This window comes from Centropristis striata, chromosome 3, assembly GCF_030273125.1.
Source record: "Centropristis striata isolate RG_2023a ecotype Rhode Island chromosome 3, C.striata_1.0, whole genome shotgun sequence".
In the NCBI taxonomy this organism is placed as follows: Eukaryota; Metazoa; Chordata; class Actinopteri; order Perciformes; family Serranidae; genus Centropristis; species Centropristis striata.
Genome location: NC_081519.1, coordinates 24,824,177 through 24,845,017, shown reverse-complemented (window position 1 = coordinate 24,845,017; position 20,841 = coordinate 24,824,177). Strand labels below are relative to the sequence as shown.

At 41.0% G+C, this 20,841-nt stretch overlaps 1 protein-coding gene across 2 annotated transcripts in view; it reads left to right on the top strand.

Moving 5' to 3' along the window:
* igsf21a (immunoglobin superfamily, member 21a) overlaps positions 1-20,841 on the top strand; it is a 272,635-nt gene that overhangs the window by 150,814 nt on the left and 100,980 nt on the right. For both annotated transcript variants that reach the window (XM_059328431.1, XM_059328430.1), the window contains exon 4: positions 11,061-11,179. In XM_059328431.1, coding sequence (XP_059184414.1) covers positions 11,061-11,179 — 119 coding nt within the window. The remainder of the gene's footprint in view (positions 1-11,060; positions 11,180-20,841) is intronic.

Here is a 20,841-nt window from a genome sequence, read left to right as displayed (position 1 = left end):
GCAGGTTAACTTTTAGGAATATACTGGAGATACTGGTATCATATGAAACTAGAAGATCTAAGGAATCTACAGGCACCGTAGATTGTGCGTCAGATATCGTGTCCAGAAGTTGTCTAAATAATGCTGCAAATTAAGGGTTTTTTTTATGTTTCATTCAAAAAAAAATTGAGAGCAGTGAAGCTTGTTGTGTGTGAAAGTTTAATTTAATTTTATGGACACAAAATGCAGTTAAACAGTTAAATCGCAATTTATTGTATCGCAATACTCACCATATCACAAAATACTTCAAATCGCAATAATATCGTATCGGGACTCAAGTATCAGGATAAAATTGTATTGTGGGGCCATTATGCTGATTCACAGCTCTATAAAGTAGCAACGTTGGTTGGTTATTCTGGCCACTAGAGGGCACTGCTGACTACAAACATAATATGAATCATTAAAAGCTGCTCTGTGGTGGTATTTTGCATGAGGAGATCTCTTTTACTTAGTCTGCGTGAGAGCTGCTGCAGCTCAGAAACGTCTCATCGCTCTGCTGGTTAACAGGTTTGGAATCAAAGAGGCTTTTGGTTCAAATTCAGTCTGCACATTAAATTATGAGCTTTTGTCTGTCACAGAATAAATACTTTAGCAAACATTTGTAAATTTTTAATAAATGTTGTTTGCTGTGACTTCAGATTAGGGGCTTTTGAATATCTGAAATTAATAAACTTTTGACTTTTTAAACTGTATTCATGAAAAAAAAAAATCAAAGAGTCAATGCTGCAGAAAAAGTGTTAGTGACACAGATGATGTTTTGTCATCTTAGTGGAGCTTAGTAGGTTTCTGTGCCACACTGAAACTATTTCTTATTATTGCCATTAAAAAATATATAATTGATAAATCAGTGGTAATAATAAACTTAATCATTACCACATAATTTAATAAGAATTAATTATGGAATCATTGTTTACTTATAAAGTTACTAGTATTTAACTTTAACAGCAAAGTTTGATATATTTCTCTTCCAGCATGTGAGATATTTGACAATTCTACTCGGCTTGTTGGATAAGTCTTCAAAAAGCTCAAGTATTAGGTTTCAAGGATTCAAGGAACTTTACTATCATACCAGACACATATTCACACATGGGATAGAAAGGAAAATACCATACCCGAGGACCCGGGGATTGAATAATTTTGTGTGCTTGCTTGCAAAAGCACACTAATTGTTATTCCGTGGGCTTATTTCTTATTCTTCCGTGGTCTTTTTTTGGTCGACTACTCCTCCCAGAGTTTTGGCCACACATACACAAAAAAGGTATCAAACCGACCGGCTCGCCCATGACCAGTGTGCTATGACTTTTCTAAGGGTTTCGACAAACGGTTTTCAAATTATTGGTCAAAAACACGTAAAAAAATCCCCCCAATGTAACCCTATGGAGAGTCTAGAGTGGTGAGGTCATCACTTAGAGTGTAGAGGGAGAGAAAGAATTGTCAAAAAATAAATATGAAAACTGCGCTCCAGGCCGCAAATTCCACTCTACAGAAATAATTTATACATAGAAACGTAGGACAATTTGTCTTCTCACTCACAATCATCTGGTAAAGCTGTCAGAGTTATAGTTTGGGCTTAGGACGCACAGATGCGCCACCAACACGCACCAACAGCCTCATTGGCTCCCATATTAAAAACGCAGGAAGATTTCTGAAAAAGGGAGATGTAACAGTTTTTTTTAGATCGCTCTTACAAAGCTATTTTTTCATTTTTCTTAAAAAAAACAACATGTAGACGTTCAGGAAGAACTCAGGACGCTCAAAGTGAATTCGGATCAATGATAGGTATTATGGTTTTGCCAAAAATGCTTTCTGTTCGAGGCCAGAATTTCCAGTTTGTCAACCTCTGGCTGCTCAGTGTGGCGGAACTGTCTCCACCATCAGTCAATTTCAGTTGATTGCTCTGCTCTGATTGGTCGACTCCACCTGGCCACCTGGTTGCTTAACTACCAAAGCCCCCCCTCCTCCTCCAACACAGACATCTGAACTGAAAACAGTTTACTCTAGACAATAACAGGTTGTCTTACATAGTTTTTGCTGCTTCTTCTAGGGTGGGTAGATAGATATCTTACCTTATTAGGTGAACGGCCATGCATTCATATATTTTTTTCTCATGATAACGAGTTAATTTCATTTGTTTTCTCGAGATAAAAAGATAATTTTCTGGAGATCTGTAGTCCAGACACGTAGCCAGCAAAGGGCCCGCCATTTTACTCACTGGCCCACCCAGCCAAGTATGACAAAAACATATTTTGTTACAAAAAAATATAAACATGTATGTAAGAAAGGAAATAAATGTATAATTGTATTTGTAACCCAGCCCATGTGGGATGAGCCTCTCCACACCCTGGAACTCTGCGTTGTGTTGTTTATGATGATGTAGGGCGGAGGAGGGACCAGTCGGACATGGGTGGTCGTTATATTTGCGGCTCAACTATAGCACATGACACAGAAATGCAGTGCCACCCACCTTCCTACAAGTGCTGATTGCACTTAGATTTTTATGATTTTCGTGCTTTATTTCTTACAGTATTAAAATGGTAGATGAGGTGTCAACGCACAGCATAACATAGGCCTGCATCAGACAGAATTCTCACATTAACAGCAAGTGGTTTCAGTACCACGGACAGCTCATGCATAACAGAAAATGCGCAGATCATAGCCTACGGCAACCAGTTAGTGTGGAAACCAGTAAGGACACAACACCGGCCTATAGACTTTCTGTTGTCTCATGCCAGTGTTAACTTGTACTGTTTAAGATTGAGCTGCCAGCCGTTCACAGCCGTGTTCACATTGTTTTATGAATGTGATTCATATCAGACTGTGTGTGAACTTACAGTCCTGAATTGTGACCACTGTGAAATGCGACATGACTGTTCAGCCTGAGGTCGCATTGGAAAACATCAGATCTATATCCGATTTAGGATCACAAAGAGACCCAGTTCTGATTTGAAAAAAAATTAAATTCCATGTGATCTGTGCTGCATACTATACAAAACAAAATAAAAACAGATATAAGCAAAAAAAACAAAACAGATTTGGACCACTTTTGCTTGCAGTAGCCCATGTTGTGTGGCAATCTGCCATAAAAATTGTCTGCTTTATTTGAGTCTATATTTTAATGTTCAAAATCCACACCCCAGTCAACTCTCCCTTGTTAAGCCAATAGGAATCTGGCATTCATTGACTTTCTTCTTTAAATACTCTGCAAAAAAAGACAGCTGTGTAATTTACCATACCCTGGACCAGTAGTTCTCAACCTTTTTGAGTCGGGACCCCAAATTTAACATGCATGTTGTCTGTGACCCCCCCTCACTGAACAGAATCTCACAGTTCAGATCATACAAACTCAGTTGATGCGACAAATTTTGGACAAATAATGAAGCAGAGAACAACTAAAACCTCTCTGTCTGTGCATTTATATATTTTTTTATATTTTATTCTTAGTTTTAATCTAAGTCCTTTGCTATATAAGTTTAAAGGTCCATTCTGACCTCCTGTAACAGTCAGCTTCAAGCCAGAGACTCCTTGGACCGATGACTCTGTCGCCGAGACCATGTGAACCAGTAACTCTGCCGCTGAGACCATGTGAACCAGTAATTTTGTCGTTGAGACCATGCGAACCAGTAACTCTGCCTCTGAGACCATGTGAACCAGTAACTGTGCCGCTGAGACCATGCGAACCGCCAACTGCCACTGAGACCATGCTAAACGGCGACTGCCACTGAGACCATGCGAACCTGCGACTGCCACTGAGACCTTGCGAACCGGCGACTGCCACCGAGATCATGCGAACCGGCGACTCTGACGCTGAGAGACCATGTGAACCGGTGTCTCTGCCGCTGAGACCATGTGAACCAGTAACTATGCCGCTGAGACCATGCGAACCTGCGACTGCTACTGAGACCATGCGAACCTGCGACTGCCACTGAGACCATCCGAACCTGCGACTGCTACTGAGACCATGCGAACCTGCGACTGCCACTGAGACCATGCGAACCTGCGACTGCTACTGAGACCATGCGAACCGGCGACTGCTACTGAGACCATGCGAACCGGCGACTGCCACCGAGACCATGCGAACCGGCGACTGCCACCGAGACCATGCGAACCGGCGACTGCCACCGAGACCATGCGAACCGGCGACTCTGTCGCTGAGAGACCATGTGAACCGGTGACTCTGCCGCTGAGACCATGTGAACCGATGACTCTGTCGCTGAGACCATGTGAACCAGTAACTCTGCCACTGAGACCATGCAAACCTGCGACTGCTACTGAGACCATGCAAACCTGCGACTGCTACTGAGACCATGCGAACCGGCGACTGCCACTGAGACCATGCGAACCTGCGACTGCTACTGAGGCCATGCGAACCGGCGACTGCCACCGAGACCATGCTAAACGGCGACTGCCACTGAGACCATGCGAACCTGCGACTGCCACTGAGACCATGCGAACCGGCGACTGCCACCGAGACCATGCGAACCGGCGACTGCCCCCGAGACCATGCGAACCGGCGACTCTGACACTGAGAGACCATGTGAACCGGTGTCTCTGCCGCTGAGACCATGTGAACCAGTAACTATGCCGCTGAGACCATGTGAACCGGCAACTGCCACTGAGACCATGTGAACCGGCGACTGCCACTGAGACCATGCGAACCGGCTACTGCCACTGAGACCATGCGAACCGGCGACTCTGTCGCTGACACCATGTGAACCAGTAACTCTGCCGCTGAGACCATGTGAACCGATGACTCTGTCGCTGAGACCATGTGAACCAGTAACTCTGCCGCTGAGACCATGTGAAAAGGTAACTCTGTCACTGAGACCATGAGAACCAGTAACTCTGCTGCTGAGACCATGCGAACCAGTAACTCTGCCGCTGAGACCATGCGAACCGGCGACTGCCACTGAGACCATGCAAACCGGCGACACCCACCGAGACCATGCGAACCGGCGACTCTGTCGCTGAGAGACCATGTGAACCGGTGACTCTGCCGCTGAGACCATGTGAACCGATGACTCTGTCGCTGAGACCATGTGAACCAGTAACTCTGCCACTGAGACCATGCAAACCTGCAACTGCTACTGAGGCCATGCGAACCGGCGACTGCCACCGAGACCATGCGAACCGGTGACTCTGTCGCTGAGACCATGTGAACCAGTAACTCTGCCGCTAAGACCATGTGAACCGATGACTCTGTCGCCGAGACCATGTGAACCAGTAACTCTGCCGCTGAGACCATGTGAACCAGTAACTCTGCCACTGAGACCATGCTAAACGGCGACTGCCACTGAGACCATGCGAACCTGCGACTGCCACTGAGACCATGCGAACCGGCGACTGCCACCGAGACCATGCGAACCGGCGACTGCCCCCGAGACCATGCGAACCGGCGACTCTGACGCTGAGAGACCATGTGAACCGGTGTCTCTGCCGCTGAGACCATGTGAACCAGTAACTATGCCGCTGAGACCATGTGAACCAGTAACTATGCCGCTGAGACCATGTGAACCGATGATTCTGTCGCTGAGACCATGTGAACCAGTAACTCTGCAGCTGGGACCATGTGAACCGGTGACTGCCACTGAGACCATGCGAACCTGCGACTGCCGCTGAGACCATGCGAACCAGTAACTCTGCCTCTGAGACCATGCGAACCAGTAACTCTGCCGCTGAGACCATGCGAACCGGCGACTGCCACTGAGACCATGCAAACCGGCGACTCCCACCGAGACCATGCAAACCTGCGACTGCCACCGAGACCATGCGAACCTGCGACTGCCACTGAGACCATCCGAACCTGGGACTGCTACTGAGACCATGCGAACCTGCGACTGCCACTGAGACCATGCGAACCTGCGACTGCTACTGAGACCATGCGAACCGGCGACTGCTACTGAGACCATGCGAACCGGTGACTGCCACCGAGACCATGCGAACCGGCGACTGCCACCGAGACCATGCGAACCGGCGACTCAGTCGCTGAGAGACCATGTGAACCGGTGACTCTGCCGCTGAGACCATGTGAACCGATGACTCTGTCGCTGAGACCATGTGAACCAGTAACTCTGCCACTGAGACCATGCAAACCTGCGACTGCTACTGAGACCATGCGAACCTGCGACTGCTACTGAGACCATGCGAACCGGCGACTGCCACTGAGACCATGCGAACCTGCGACTGCTACTGAGGCCATGCGAACCGGCGACTGCCACCGAGACCATGCCAACCGGCGACTCTGTCGCTGAGACCATGTGAACCAGTAACTCTGCCGCCGAGACCATGTGAACCAGTAACTCTGCCGCTGAGACCATGTGAACCAGTAACTCTGCCGCTGAGACCATGTGAACCAGTAACTCTGCAACTGAGACTATGCGAACCGGGGACTGCCACTGAGACCATGCAAACCTGCGACTGCTACTGAGACCATGCGAACCTGCGACTGCTACTGAGACCATGCGAACCTGCGACTGCCACTGAGACCATCCGAACCTGCGACTGCTACTGAGACCATGCGAACCTGCGACTGCCACTGAGACCATGCGAACCTGCGACTGCTACTGAGACCATGCGAACCGGCGACTGCCACCGAGACCATGCGAACCGGCGACTCTGTCGCTGAGTTACCATGTGAACCGCTGACTCTGTCGCTGAGACCATGTGAATCAGTAACTCTGCTGCTGGGACCATGCGAACCGGTGACTGCCACTGATATACATATATAGTATCAATTTCTTTAAATAAGATTAGAATTTAAAGTAAAAAAATATATATTTCACCTGAAATTAATATATTATTAATGTGGGCTTATTAAGGATGTTTAACCCATCATTTCAGGACTGTCAATAATTTTTTATTTTATCCAATGAGACTTGAAGTTTATTATTGTGTTTGTGGTAATCTACATTTGAATGTCATTATAGTTATGTTTTACAAGTAAAGATAAAACTAATGTTAATTGCAAAATGAATGTCATTGAAAATAATGTTAATGTCATTGAAAGGCCTTGAAAATCTACCATTGCTTTTTTTGTTTGTTTGATGTGCTTCTCTCTGGGTCAGGATTTGAAAAACTATCGTAAAAGTTTGAAGCAGATTGATAGTTGTGTACAGATAGCTTTCCCCTGAGACGCCGGTGTTGGTCTCTTGCATGCAATGTTTAGACTTACCCTTTCCGCCCCCTCCCCAGAAACAACAATTACAAATCTCACAAAAGTTTTGTTAATCTAAAAAGTTACCATCAAGATGTAACCTCTCCTTGGATGGAAGTGTGTGCAATGGTTAGTTTAAAAAAAAGAAGATGATGTTTAGTATGATTGATTTGCATTAAGTCATGTATTTAAATATATACATTTCATGTTTGTGTTTGTTGAAATTGAATACATACAATGTTTTGTGTATCACTTTGTGCAGAATTAACAATTGAAGAATTTTTTAAAAAGCCTATCTTTTCAACTGGTGAACGGGGGCAAGTGGGTCCAGAGGTCATCCAGCTGTTCTTGGACTGTGGGGGTGTCTGTATTTTCAGAACCTGATGACACACAATACCAAATTTATTCATACATTATAAATACTCAATTGTGAATTAATATTTTATCATTCAAAGGAAGTAGTTAAGACAGCAGATTGTATTGTCAGGCCATGTCTGTGTCCACTGTGATGGGGAAAAAAACAAACCCATACCTTGTAGACTGGAGAAGGAGTTGTGGGTGCGTTATCCATCATCCACAGGCGGCTGGTTGACGGAGGTCTTTGAGGTACCCCATGGTCGGAAGCGGTTGGGCTAAGTGGGGCAGGATCTGCAAGGTCGAGACTTGTCCAACGCATTTTCTGAGCGGCATCTTGGAAGCAGTGGTCTTCCTCGTCTCACTTGGTCCTGCAATATACAATAGCCTATACAACAATAACTCACAAAATAACACAATTGTAACAATAATATGCAACTGTAAGTGATCTGAACTAAATTAATTTGCTAACTTAACTGTCCCTAGACCAGTATAAAAAGCTAGACTATACAAACTAAATACTCTACTATAAACCTAACCTATTCCTAACCTAACCTAAATATAAATTTGCAAAAAATATGAAAAGTTAGCTTAGTCTGTCTTGAAGATGCTGGACACAGGAAACCTGGAAAAGTCAGAGAATGCAGTGACTTCTATACTATATATTGAGGACCACATGCTGAAAAATCTGCATAATGTGAAATACAACAAACAACAACATGGTGATGGCTTCTCAGGTTTTAGATCACATGGGTTCCTTTGACCCTTGAACCCCTTGTTCCGTTAAGACCCGCCCTATCCTGCCTCTGACTCTGACAGCTCAACAACATGAACCAAAAGTAGCGCCAGTATACCAAGTATATTACATTAATCAACATGGCAAATTTTCAGTATTTGAGCCTAGTCCAGCTTTTGTATTTGAGATTCTATCATAATCACTACTATTACTAGCAACTTTTATATCACCAAGTAACAAAACAAACAAAGTGAAGAGCAGAATACAAATGGAAAATGTTTTGAAAAATAATTGGATATAGGGATATAACCATAACTATGCTACACTATGTGCTGTATACAGTGCACAATTATGTTAATATGTTATACACTGTACATAAGTGAAGTCAGGTGGTTATTGCTAATATAGTAAGGTGCATGATTGTCCATAAATGTTTTTTTTAATAAATGTTAGAAGTAACTGCATATTGATACTTTTGATAGTCACAGAAGAATAATACCCTGGCTTCTAAAAGAATGTGACATTAATATCATTATGTTCAACATCCCTCAGAATGCCAATCAATTCCATGCAACATTCATAAATCATCATAAGCATACTCAAATCCATGATATACCAGGGGGAAACAGCTCTGATGGAGTGGATGACAGGCTGGAATCAGGATCCTGTTCTTCTTCCCCAAATGCCCCCTGGCCCAAAGGGTTAACTGCCTGGATGCAGTCAACCTAAAGAGACTGATAAAAATATGTATTGGTTAGATTTAGTTTTACCACATGTATTCATACATATCAACTCCAGAACTGCTAGTCATGCTGTCTCAAATGATAACATTCATAAAATAGTTGTGTGTAGTTGTGCAACAAGCTAATATCAGGTTAATTTATAGGGTGACAGTCCCTGTATATGGTGCTCTGTACCTAACGTTAGCTGGTGCTGTTACCACAAATGTTCCTGCCCCCTCCCCTCCTCATAACGTGCTGGCCGATACAAGATAAACAAACAAGCCAAACAATGCATCATGTGTCATCATGTTGTCACCCAGACTTCTCAGACATGTTTTGCATCACACTCTTTCGTCCACAAGAAAACGTGTTCTTTCAACCTAGCCGGCCATTTGATGTCATTGTTAGCTAACGCTAATGTTAGCTAGTAATTAGCTATTACCGTTAGCATGGAGCGACATAAACTAAAACGTTTTCGTCAGCCTCCTGACAGCAGATAGACTCAGGACACACCGACACCAGGTGCTGCCGACCCGCTCCGCCCCCCAGACGAGCTCCGACTCCACATCCTCCTCTCTCCGGACCACCGCTCCAGTCTCTGATTAGAAAGTCTTCCAATGTTTGTGGGCTGTCTGAGAAGACTGACATAAATTAAGACGACCGGCATCCTCTGCTTCAGAGAAACAGCCTGCACCGCTGGACTGCAGGTCTCTGCTCGGTGTCACGGCAAACCCATGGATCTAACACTTTACTACTGTATGATCATTTAGAAACAAGAAACAGCATTTTTTTAACCTTTTTATTATCAGTGATGAAGCGTAGAGTTGTGGTCGTGAACGTCATGAAACAACCGTCGTTGTTCTTTAGATGGTGCCGCTGCTACCAGCTGTCAGCAGTAAACTGAAAAGGCACCCACGTGGAGGGCTGGAAAATGACCAATCATAAGAGGCCTGGGGTCAGCCTTGGCCCCGCCCCCAATGTGTAAAAAGTCCTCGCTCCGCGCGAGCAGAGCTCCACCGCGAGCGAGCACGGGGGAGAATCTGCTTCACTCAGTTGCTGAATATGTGCGCGAAGATCAAACAAGTGCGCGCGGCAGTTGAAATCTGCGCGCGTGACATGAAATAAATGCGCGTGCAGATGTGTTATCGCTCGCGCGACTTTTGACTCAAATATGACGCCATACTGCTCAACAGACATGGCGTTTTTTCATAAAACATGAGAACTTATAACTTGATCATACATTGTCCAATCTGCCTCAAACTTGCCATGCATGATGATGGTTCATCACTGACCAGTTCTACATAACAATATTTCATAAAGTCCCGCCCCTATTTATTAGCCACGCCCCCTTTATTAACTAATGAACCGTTTGTCCTAGATACTTGTTTGAGGTGTCTGTGAACTCAGGACAGAGTCCCTGTTTAACTGCTGATTTGAGCCACGAGAATGATGGTCCAGAGGCAAGCACACAATCAAAAATTTCTTTAGAAATTTTCTAGTTTAATTTAAGAACCTAAGGGCACAAAGTTATAGATAAAAAAGTACAAGCACTAAAAGCAGCAATGAAAATTAAATGTTCAATTAAAAATAAAAGTTCAATTCATAGAAGTGCCAAAGACATACTGTAAAGATGCAACGTAGTAGCATGTGTGCAAGTGTATATATAGTCAATTAAAGAGCTGATATCTAGACGTTTTCCATGGTTTTCTTCATAATAACCAAAATCATTATGAATAAAACCATGGAAAATGTCAAGATATCTGCTCTTAAATTAAACTCTTATCAGCTATTTTTGTTGTTATCATTATATTTGTCCAAACAAATGTACCTTTAGTTGTACCAGACATTAAAATGAACAAGAAAGTGAAGAAAACAAGGGTGGTCTAATAATTTTTTCCATGATTGTATATAATGCATAAGTGGGATTATGTGTTTCTGTTAATGTAAATAATAATGTTAATAATACTGAAGTAAACTCAAGTAAAAACATTTGCTATACAACATTTTGAAGTAGAGGATTCTGGTCCATTGTGAAAGACTCATAACTTGTATTTTACAGGCTCCCGGAGGTCCGGATCTCAGACAACGGGCCTTATGAATGCCACGTGGGCATCTACGACCGGGCAACGAGGGAGAAGGTTGTCCTGGCTTCAGGGAACGTTTTTCTTACGGTTATGTGTAAGTACAATCACTACACTTTATACTTTATATTTTAAAGACAAGGAACATCTCTTCAGTGGTGTCTTGTGTATTGTATTCAATGTATCTCTGGTTAGAACAGTGTGCTGCTGTGGGTCACTGGTTGCATTTACAGGGATTGTTCAGCAGGTTGGACAGTGTGACAGAGATTGAAAAATGCTCTGCAGGCCTGCCAGCAGGAGACAAAGCTGCCTCAATCACTCAATAAAGTGTGTGAGGTTTCTAGTTCTATGAGCCAGAGGGGGAACGTTTTAAAACTGGGCCCCTATTCCAAGAAAATTGGGACAATGTATGAAACACAATGCATGAAATTCAGAATGAGTCTATGTATTTACAAAAAACAAAAGTTTCCCAGTTTGAGCATTAGTGGGTTTTTTGTATACTTTTCAGTTGAATGTAGGTCACAGAGGATTTGCAAGTCATTGCATTTTGTTTTTATTATGTTTTTCACAGTGTCCCACATTTTTTGTAATCATGAATGTACTATAACTTGGATATGCTGCACAATGAATTATGGTAGAAAAAAGTGTGTTTATTAAACATATTATGTATGACATCTTATGTAAAGTCATGCGCAATGGTTCATGTGATAACTGATTTATTCCCCTTTTTTTGTAACTACATGGTTAGGCTCAGTCAACAAAACCACTTGTTTAAGGTAAAGAAAAAAACATCTGGTTTTTGGTTAAAAATCAGCTTCCATACATAAATTCTGGACCCAGTCGTGTAGGTCACAGGGAAGGTGACCTAAAAGATGACGCAGTAAGTTTGTTTACAAGTTTACTTTAAATAGAAACGCTGACTTTTAGCTTCAGTGGGACATGAACACCTGTCATGCCCAGGTGTTTGGTAGAGACCAAAATAGAGCTTTAAGAAAGTGGAGATCAGACTAAAATGGCCAGAAACACAATTAAATAATCTGAATAATTACTTTGCTCTTTCACGTCTGTATGTGTAAATAAGTGCAACTGTTAATAAGTAATATAATAATAATATAAATGGCAACTGGTGATATTGTTAACAGAGATGATCTATCAAACTTGTTTTTGCTGCACCAAAGTGGCCCAAAAAAAACTGTTATTGAAGGTTTACCAAATGTGAATAGTTTTGTTTTATCGATGTTTTAAGCCTGCAACATGTGTCAGTGTGAAATGAAATCATCATCATTGTTCTCTTCACTCCCATTTGTGGTGTTGAAGTTGGACTGAATGAAGCACACTAGTGTTGGAATAAAGCAAATGTTTAATTAATGTAATTGTTGTAATAGCAGTGATCCATTGTCTCATCCAGCCTGAAGTGATTTTGAGAACACCCCATGAGCTCCTTCTGCTGTGTGTCCAGGTTTTGTGTGAAAACTTTTGAAAAATGAAACCCCACTTGGATAGATGTTGGATTAGAGAAGAAAACAATGGCACTAAAGACAACAAGTGCACAGTGAATACCAAAGATATTTTACACAGAGCTTGATACAGTATTTATTTTTATTATCTGTGTTTGCCTTCTCCACTGTGGCGACTTTCTCATCCTGCTGTCTTGACTGTCTGTGTGACAACAAGAGTTAAAGGGATAATTCAACCGATTTACTCAAGATAATCCACAGACCTTGTTTTGAGCAGGAACTTTTTTTTTTTTTTACCAAACTACAACTGTCAACTGTGTCACCGAATCACAAGCTAACAAATAGTTATGTAACAGCTCAGCCAAAGAGAACCCCATTAATGTTGACACCTCATGCTGTCAGGAACCGAGACTCTCGTTCATGAGTAGATGCCCGCTTCTTTAAGTGCAGTGATACAGTTGGTGGGTGTAGTTCGGTAAAAAGGATATAGTTCCTGCATGAAACTGCTCACAACAAGGTTTGTGGAATATCTTTAATTAGCTGGGGACGGATTCACAAAGCATTCATAAGGAAAAAATGCTTCTTAAGTGCCACTTTTTTCTTAACTTTGCTCTTTTAATTGTATTTTTTTTTAACTTAAGAAGATTTGGTATTCATGAAGAGATTCTTATCTTTTCTTTAGTTTTTTTCTTAACTTTATTCTTAATTTTTTTTTTCCTAAGATAGAACTTGAGAGCAAATGAGATTCTTGAAAACAAAGTTCTTAGATTTCTTCTCATATTTCTTCACAACTTTAAGAGAAGCCCTCAGCAGTCTTAAAACAGCTACGGTGAAATGATAAGTCTTTATATGTATTTAGTTGAACAAATTTGTATGGTATTTATTTCTTTAATATTTAGTTTAGCCCTAGACAATGTGTTAACTATCGATTATTTTGCCAGTTTACATATAATAGAAATGGCCTTTTAGTCTGTGTGACATGTAGACCTATTCCTAGATTACACTACAGTGTACTCCTTGTAAATCACGGAGGCAGTTGTTGTATTTGATACCACTTAATTAATCACTATTAACATAGTAGGCCAAGTTACTGAAACCATGACCTTACTATTATTACTTTTAGATAGAAGTTGTGAGGGTGGCAGCTAGGGAGCAAAATCCACCAAAGTCCTTGAAGAGACAGAATGGATCCTCTTACTCACTGATCATGTCTTAGTTAGACAATACAGGCTCCTTAGGCCCACAATTGTTTTTCTGGCAAGTGATCTTAAGTAAAAAATCTAAGAACGTCCTAAGTGTGAAAACTAAGAAGTTCCTAAGACATACGACAATTCTTGAGAAAAAAAATGGTGAATAGCATTTAAGAACATTCTTAGGAAAATATGGTTTTATTTCTTAAGAACATTTTTGTGAATCCGGCCACAGGTGATGATTTTTGGAAAGAGACATAGCTGTTAGTGACGTTTTTCACATAGAAATAGCATGATCTCTTATTATGTCTCTATGGTTTTTTGAGACATTTCTCTTTCCGGTTCATTAGAATTCGGGAGGTAAGGAATAAAAAGTACCTGGCTAGGCAATAAAAATACAATCAATGCATTAAAATGCAGTCTTCTGCGTGAAAGTCCTGGGTTTGTCTGACCCCTCCCATTCTCCTGATGTGGACTTTGTGCGCTTTATACTCCGTCTTTTTCTTCTGCCTTTGCTTTCACACTTTGTTACGTCACTTATGCCATGGCGCTGTTCAAGAATGCTCTCCCTTCAAAAACGTCTATATAAAGCATTTGTACAGGCAGCAAAATACGACTTACATCTATGTTTTAGACTGTCCTTCGCCACCATCTTGCGGATGTAATGTAATGTAATGATTGACGGCGATGCAGAGTTTAAATGGTGGATATCACACTTGGGGCGAGAGGTGGATGGCAGACTTTCACCCAGGAGAACGGGGTTCGTGTCCCATATGAAAACAAAAGTAAAACTTTTTACTAGGGCCGGGACTTGATTAAAAAAATTAATCTAATTAATTAGAGGCTTTGTAATTAATTATTCAAAATTAATCGCATTTTAATCGCATATAAATATTTGACCTGAGAACAGTGAGAAGTAATTTTTTTCACATGGATTTTTAGTATACCATTGAATAATGGCTGAAAACATAAGCTTAAGCAAGTCCAACAGACCAGTGCAATTTTTGCCATTAAGTGTAGCAATAGCATATTTAGAAATATAGTAAATTTCATTAATTCAGGTAGCCTATAGGTAGGTAGACCTTCTGTAAACTATAATACTTTGGTTTTTTAAGTAAAACACAATCCACGCTAGCTACCACACTAGCCGCTAGCTGCTATATGTTTTGCATTGAGGTGATACTTGAGGCTCGATGTGCTGCGATGATATGTGAATTCCTTGTTGCATAGCAACACAACCATGCTCTTATCGACGCTTCCATCCTTTGGTTTTTTGTAACAAAATGTCCCATCATCCACGGGGACAACCAAAGCGTCTCATCAGCTTCTTCCTTCATGTTCACTGTGGTTTGTTGTTGTCTGAACTCATGAACGCTAGTTGGTGCTCCAGTATAATCGGTCCGCCTGAAACTCATCCAGTGAGAAACGTTCCGCGGTGCAAAAATAAATACGTCAATATTTTTAATGCGTTAATTTTTGTGTAATTAATTAATCTTAATTAACGCGTTAAAGTCCCAGCCCTAGTTTTTACCTAACTTCCGTGGCTTACATAACCCTTGTAACTACTTCACTTCTGACCTTTACTTACATGTATTTACTATTTAAACTGTCTTTTATAACGCCTAACCAGGAGTATTTTTGCCCTAAACCTAGATCAGTGGTTTTGTTGCCTAAATTCACTGACACTGCAGCATTCTTTTACAACCGTGAACCATACATGTTCAAAAAAGACGTGTGTGCTATTTTTAGAACACTCCGCTCTGCACCGTGAGCTGCAAAAGGCTCATTTTAACAAACACTCATATGTGTCTTTATGGGTGGTACTGATAAACGGTCTATTCTGTCGTTTAGGTTGGAGATCTTATTGGTATTTTGGGTGCTTTAAGCAACACGAGCTATCTAGTTCCATTACATTCCAGCGTAGGCAGACAACACTACAACCGATTTCTCCAACACTTGGCAACTTACACTTAAAAAAAAATACACTACATGTAAGACGAAGAATATGCTATTTTAATTGTGGGGTGAGCTGTTCCTTTAATAAAAAACATCTCCTCAAAATGTATTTAAAGTTATCTGGGTGTAAATGTCTGCAATTGGAAGATTATTACTTTCCTTCAACTAAGCTGACATACTTGTTTTGGAATCCGAAGGGCGTGTTAGAGGGGTCAAGTTATAGATCCAACTGAAAATCCAAGTTGGTGTGAATTTAACTTTCTGCTGTAACAGTAAATGCTCAGCTGGTGGAGCTAGACACGCTCTCTGTGCCCTCTGCTTTCCCAGGATTTACATTTTTAACAGAACACTTCCCTTGTTTGCACGTCTATCCCTCCACCAGCCTGCCAGTCACATGGTTTTAATACTGATGAGTTCTTGCTTTTTTCCCCCCACTTCAACTCTTATTGTTTCTGTGATACGAACGCTATTACCATTATCAGTCACCATGATATCTCGTTCTATCACTAGAGGACGTTGTGCGCCTGTAGCCTATTGCTCAGTCTGTGCTGTAATTATTGTATTTAAGTTCTCCTAACGACAGCTGCTTCGCCTGCCTCTGATGTATCAATTCCAGCAGCAAAGACATGCTGTTCTCCATGTGGTCCTATGGCTAATTAGCAATGGTGAAATTTTTCAGCAGAACACCAGAGAGAGAGAGAGAGAGAGACACCGTGTGACAATATTCCATTATCACATTTTGTGCCTCTGAGAGCTGCCTATGGTTTTCATGTTTCTTTTTTCCCTTCTTTTAACTTGGACATTAATTTCTTTCTAACTAAGCCCTTGACCCTCTGTTCTGTTCTATTTGACGACCAATCCGGAGCCTCGGGTCGAGTGCTCCCACACACTGTCATCAGTGGAAGGCTTTATCAATGGTGGGGGGATTTACTCAGTTAACCGTTTCTTGTTTCAGCGTTGGTGGGAAGCGGTGAGTGATGTAGTCGCGGGATAGTCGGAGCACCCTAACTCAGCTGGGTCTTAAATCACCACTCCACAAGAGAGGAAGAAGAATGGCCTCTGGCATTGTGGCTAATTGCCGTCTAAACTGAAACAGAATTATTCATAACCTATTAGTGTGTCAAGTTCAGTGGGAAGTAAAGAAAAAAGTAGAGGGGAGAAAGAAAGAAAATGAGAGGGAAAAAAAGTTAATTAATAGGAAGCAGTACACGGAGAGTATTTTAATTTTTTAAAGGGCTTCATAAATAAGAATTATCATTTTAATGAATCCCCTGCCAAGAAATTCAATCACCCAGTTTTAAAAGGCTAAACCCTGAACTCTCCGTACCTCCGCTACTGTCCTTCAATCTCCAAACTTTCTAAAGTCTTTTCTTTTCTTCTCACGCTGCGTGAGCATATGTTGACTTTTTTTTTTTTTTTTTTACGCCAGAGGGCACAAAGCATCCATCCCCCACATAAAGTCAGAGCCAGACTACGATGACCAATTTAGCCGCATCCAATAATGGATGCAATAAATAAATTAATCATTTCTGGAGTTGAGGGCAAAGCACCATGTACAATATTCTTAGCAATTACAAGCTTGCTATATCAAAATAATTGGTAGTATTCTCTTTGCTTTGTTTGTTTGAGTCTTTTTTTAATGTATATAATATATCCCCTGGACAATTGCACCAACAAGCTTTTATGTTGATAATGAGGAACATGAATGTGATGCAGCACCATAACTGGGGCACTTTAATATGTACTGTGTTACCTACATTTTATCCCTTAACCTGACTGAGCTGTTATGGTGCTCTGCGCCTGTAAATGCAATTATTGGCGCATTACTGTATGATAATTCATGATGAGGCACTTATGTTATCAAAGTTCAAAATTACCATCTGAACTGAAAGGTTATGGATGTGGAGTTCAGTGAGAGAAAATACTGTTATGAGCTGATGGGCAGAATCCTTATTAGACTATTGAATTAACTGTCAAATCATTTTCAGTCTTCAGTCTGCAGAGGATACATTCAACCAGTTGTAAATACACAGAACTGACAATGTAATAGAGATTGGCCTTCTGACCAGCTTCCTCTTGATTAGAGTGAGTTCGGCTGAAGGACATCAAAATACAAAAACTTCTTTGGTATTAAGACTCGAATGACAAATGTGATTACCACAAAATAGGACTGAGTGCATCATATTCAAAGAATCCATTGCTTTGAAAGAATTGTTTTTTTTATTTCAAATATAAGAAGTCTGCTTCGAGCAACAATAATGTATAATGATAGAAGATTGTTGGTTTTTATAATGTCCTCACAACTTTTACTTTGTAACTAAGTTGCATGACCTTTCTTTACTTTAGTGGGGAAAAAGCTAACAAACAAGAACATCTAAAAGCTTTCAAAATATTAGAAAAAGCTCAAATTTAAAAATTATAGCATAAGGGAGAATTTAATTCCACCAAAGAGTATAATTTGATTTTAATGCAAGTCAGTATTACTGAGTGAAAAGCGGTGAGTCTTCTTAGAGAAAGGTTGATGTCTGGTAGAAGATTATTGGTTTCAAAATCAGAATTTTAACTGTGTAACTAGTTGTAGGACCTTTCTTTATATTCGTGAAAACAAACTAACAAACAAACAAGAACATCTATTTTATTGTTTCTATGTACAAAAAACTTTACGCTGCTACACTTCTGTGCAATATAAGTTTTCTATTTTTACAGTTGTATATTTTTATATTATACTTTATTTATGTTACATTCAAACATACAATCACTGTGAGCCAATGCATCAGAATTTCGTTGAAATGTGCATTTAAGTCAGTCTAAGTTTATCTAAAAGCTTTCAAAATATTATATTTTTTAGAAAAAGCTCAAGAAGAGGAATTGAATTCCAACAAATAGTATAATTGATTTTTAATGCAATTTTCTTAACCCCTTAGTGATCAGCCACCCATTATAGAAAATTGAGGGTTGTGAGCAATGGATTTTTAGGGGGAGGTAATAGGTCAACAGTAGATGTTACATAGAATGAATGTAAAGCTGGAAAACCTGAAGATTAATTTGACATGCAGCTAAGTACTCTACATCAAGCTGTTCTAGTCATAAATCTCCAATAAAATAGATTAAGATTTAGACACTTAATTACATTCAAAAAATTCCAATGCATTGCCTCACACGACTCTGGGATGTAAGATAAATAAAGTGTAAATACAAAAGTCTAAAATTGTAGAAATCAAATATTTATATTGCACAGAGTGCAGCAGCAGAAAGTGTTTTGTACCTAGACAATAATCATATACATAAATAAATGACTTAATTAAACCCCTTAAAAGTCACTCAATGTAAGTAAAGTTTTGCTGCCACCAAAGCAATTTTAATGTCAATACAAGTGATTTTGAAAAGAATTAAGAGCTGGATTTTTAAATAAAAATGATAAGGCACATTTTAGATCTTTAACAAGTCATGTTTTGTTGAGCATATCATTTGTGTGGTAGTCGTATATGAAGTAGTGGACTTGAAAGTTCAGACGGCAAAAAATGTCTGATGTTGTTTGGGTTTAATAGGATTCGGTATATTGTGATTTCAACACTTGAGGGATGGACTTCTGACCTGTCACCACCAATAGCATAAAATAGATATTTCATTCTGCAAACAGTGACATATCCATCCCTGTAAAGCTAAGGTCATAATATCCGGCTTTGGTGGGTGAAAGAAATCAATACCTCTTTTCCCAATGGTAGAGATAGGGTCATTATTTGTTATTACCCAAAGTGATTCCTATGCGACATACCAAAGATTACAAGGAAAGGTTATTTGTCTCCTCAAAGTGGAGCCTGACCTTGGGGAGCCGGCTCCTGTTTGATCCGTGCATAGTGTCCGAGACAACTGAGGTTGTTGTTGCGTTGTCTGTATCAGATGACCGTTGGGTTGCGTCTCCTCCGCTGGATGAAGAACATCTTAATAGCCCTTGTGTGTTTGAAAATCCCATCACGTAACTTCAGAAATCCTTTCTTCTAACCTTTTGTAGAGCATGAGGATGTAATTTAAAGGATACCCTTCATGAGGCGGCATGGCTGGTATTTATAACCCCTGGAAACAGAGATGAGCGCTAAGGTGTAGAGGGACTAATTACCTTCTCATCCCATAAAACTGGGATTCGCTTCAATAATGGATGCCCGACTTTAATTAAGCGCTGTGTATATTTAGGCGCTCGTTTATAAATGGGTGGGATTAATGGCGTACGAGGCAAGCCCAAAGACAGCAACGCCTGCAGACACAGCAGTTCGGTTTGCTAGTAGGGAGAGTTTTGGAGTTTGGGCACTTGTGTGTGGAGAGGCTTGTTTGGGAGGCAGAGTTTGATGGATTGCTGGGGAATGACTCTCCCTTCTGTGTCCTGTACTTGTTCGAGAAGTGAGAAGAACATCTTGGCCAGAATTGACACATAGAGTGACTCAAACTCAGTGGCCTAATTCTCGGCTCTCGGAGAAGGATGCCAATTTTGTCAGACTCATCAGTAGCAGTCCTGAAGTGTTTGCCATGTCGTCTTGTCACGCCTCGGGTCACCATAGGAGATTGTTCAAGAGTCCTTCATATGATTCTCCATTACTCTCTCATTTAGCCTCTGTGTCACCTTCCTGCTCATCACACTTAATGTCCTATAGTGTGCTATCAGCAGCCCGTGCAATTGATTTTGTGAAAAAAAATGTAACATGCAACAACATTTTTCATTCCGTGGCAGTATAGTGCCCCAACTGTCCACATGGGATAATCTATTTTTGTATCTTGCTATTAATTAACGGGACAGACTTTCCCCTGCAATACATTTATCTGGAAATGAATAGTTCCTCCTTTTGAAATTGTGTGACCCGTTCCACGCTGCTTATCACTCCTTACTACTGCAGAGATGCTGACTGGGAGCAGCTTACCGCACCAATAGAACTTGTTGGCTTGGAGCCCATTGAAGCGGGAAAAAAGAATGAAATGAATTCAAAGAGCAGATGAATTATTAAATGTCTGTCTTTGAGCTAAACCCTGGGGTGATAATTGAGGCAAAAATAAACAACCCATGGGCTTCCTCAAGGATTTCTCTACCCAACATTGAACTGATAGTCTGTGCATCACTTAGTCTAAGCTAAAGAATTTCTGTCTGATTTTTTTTTTTGTATGTCTCT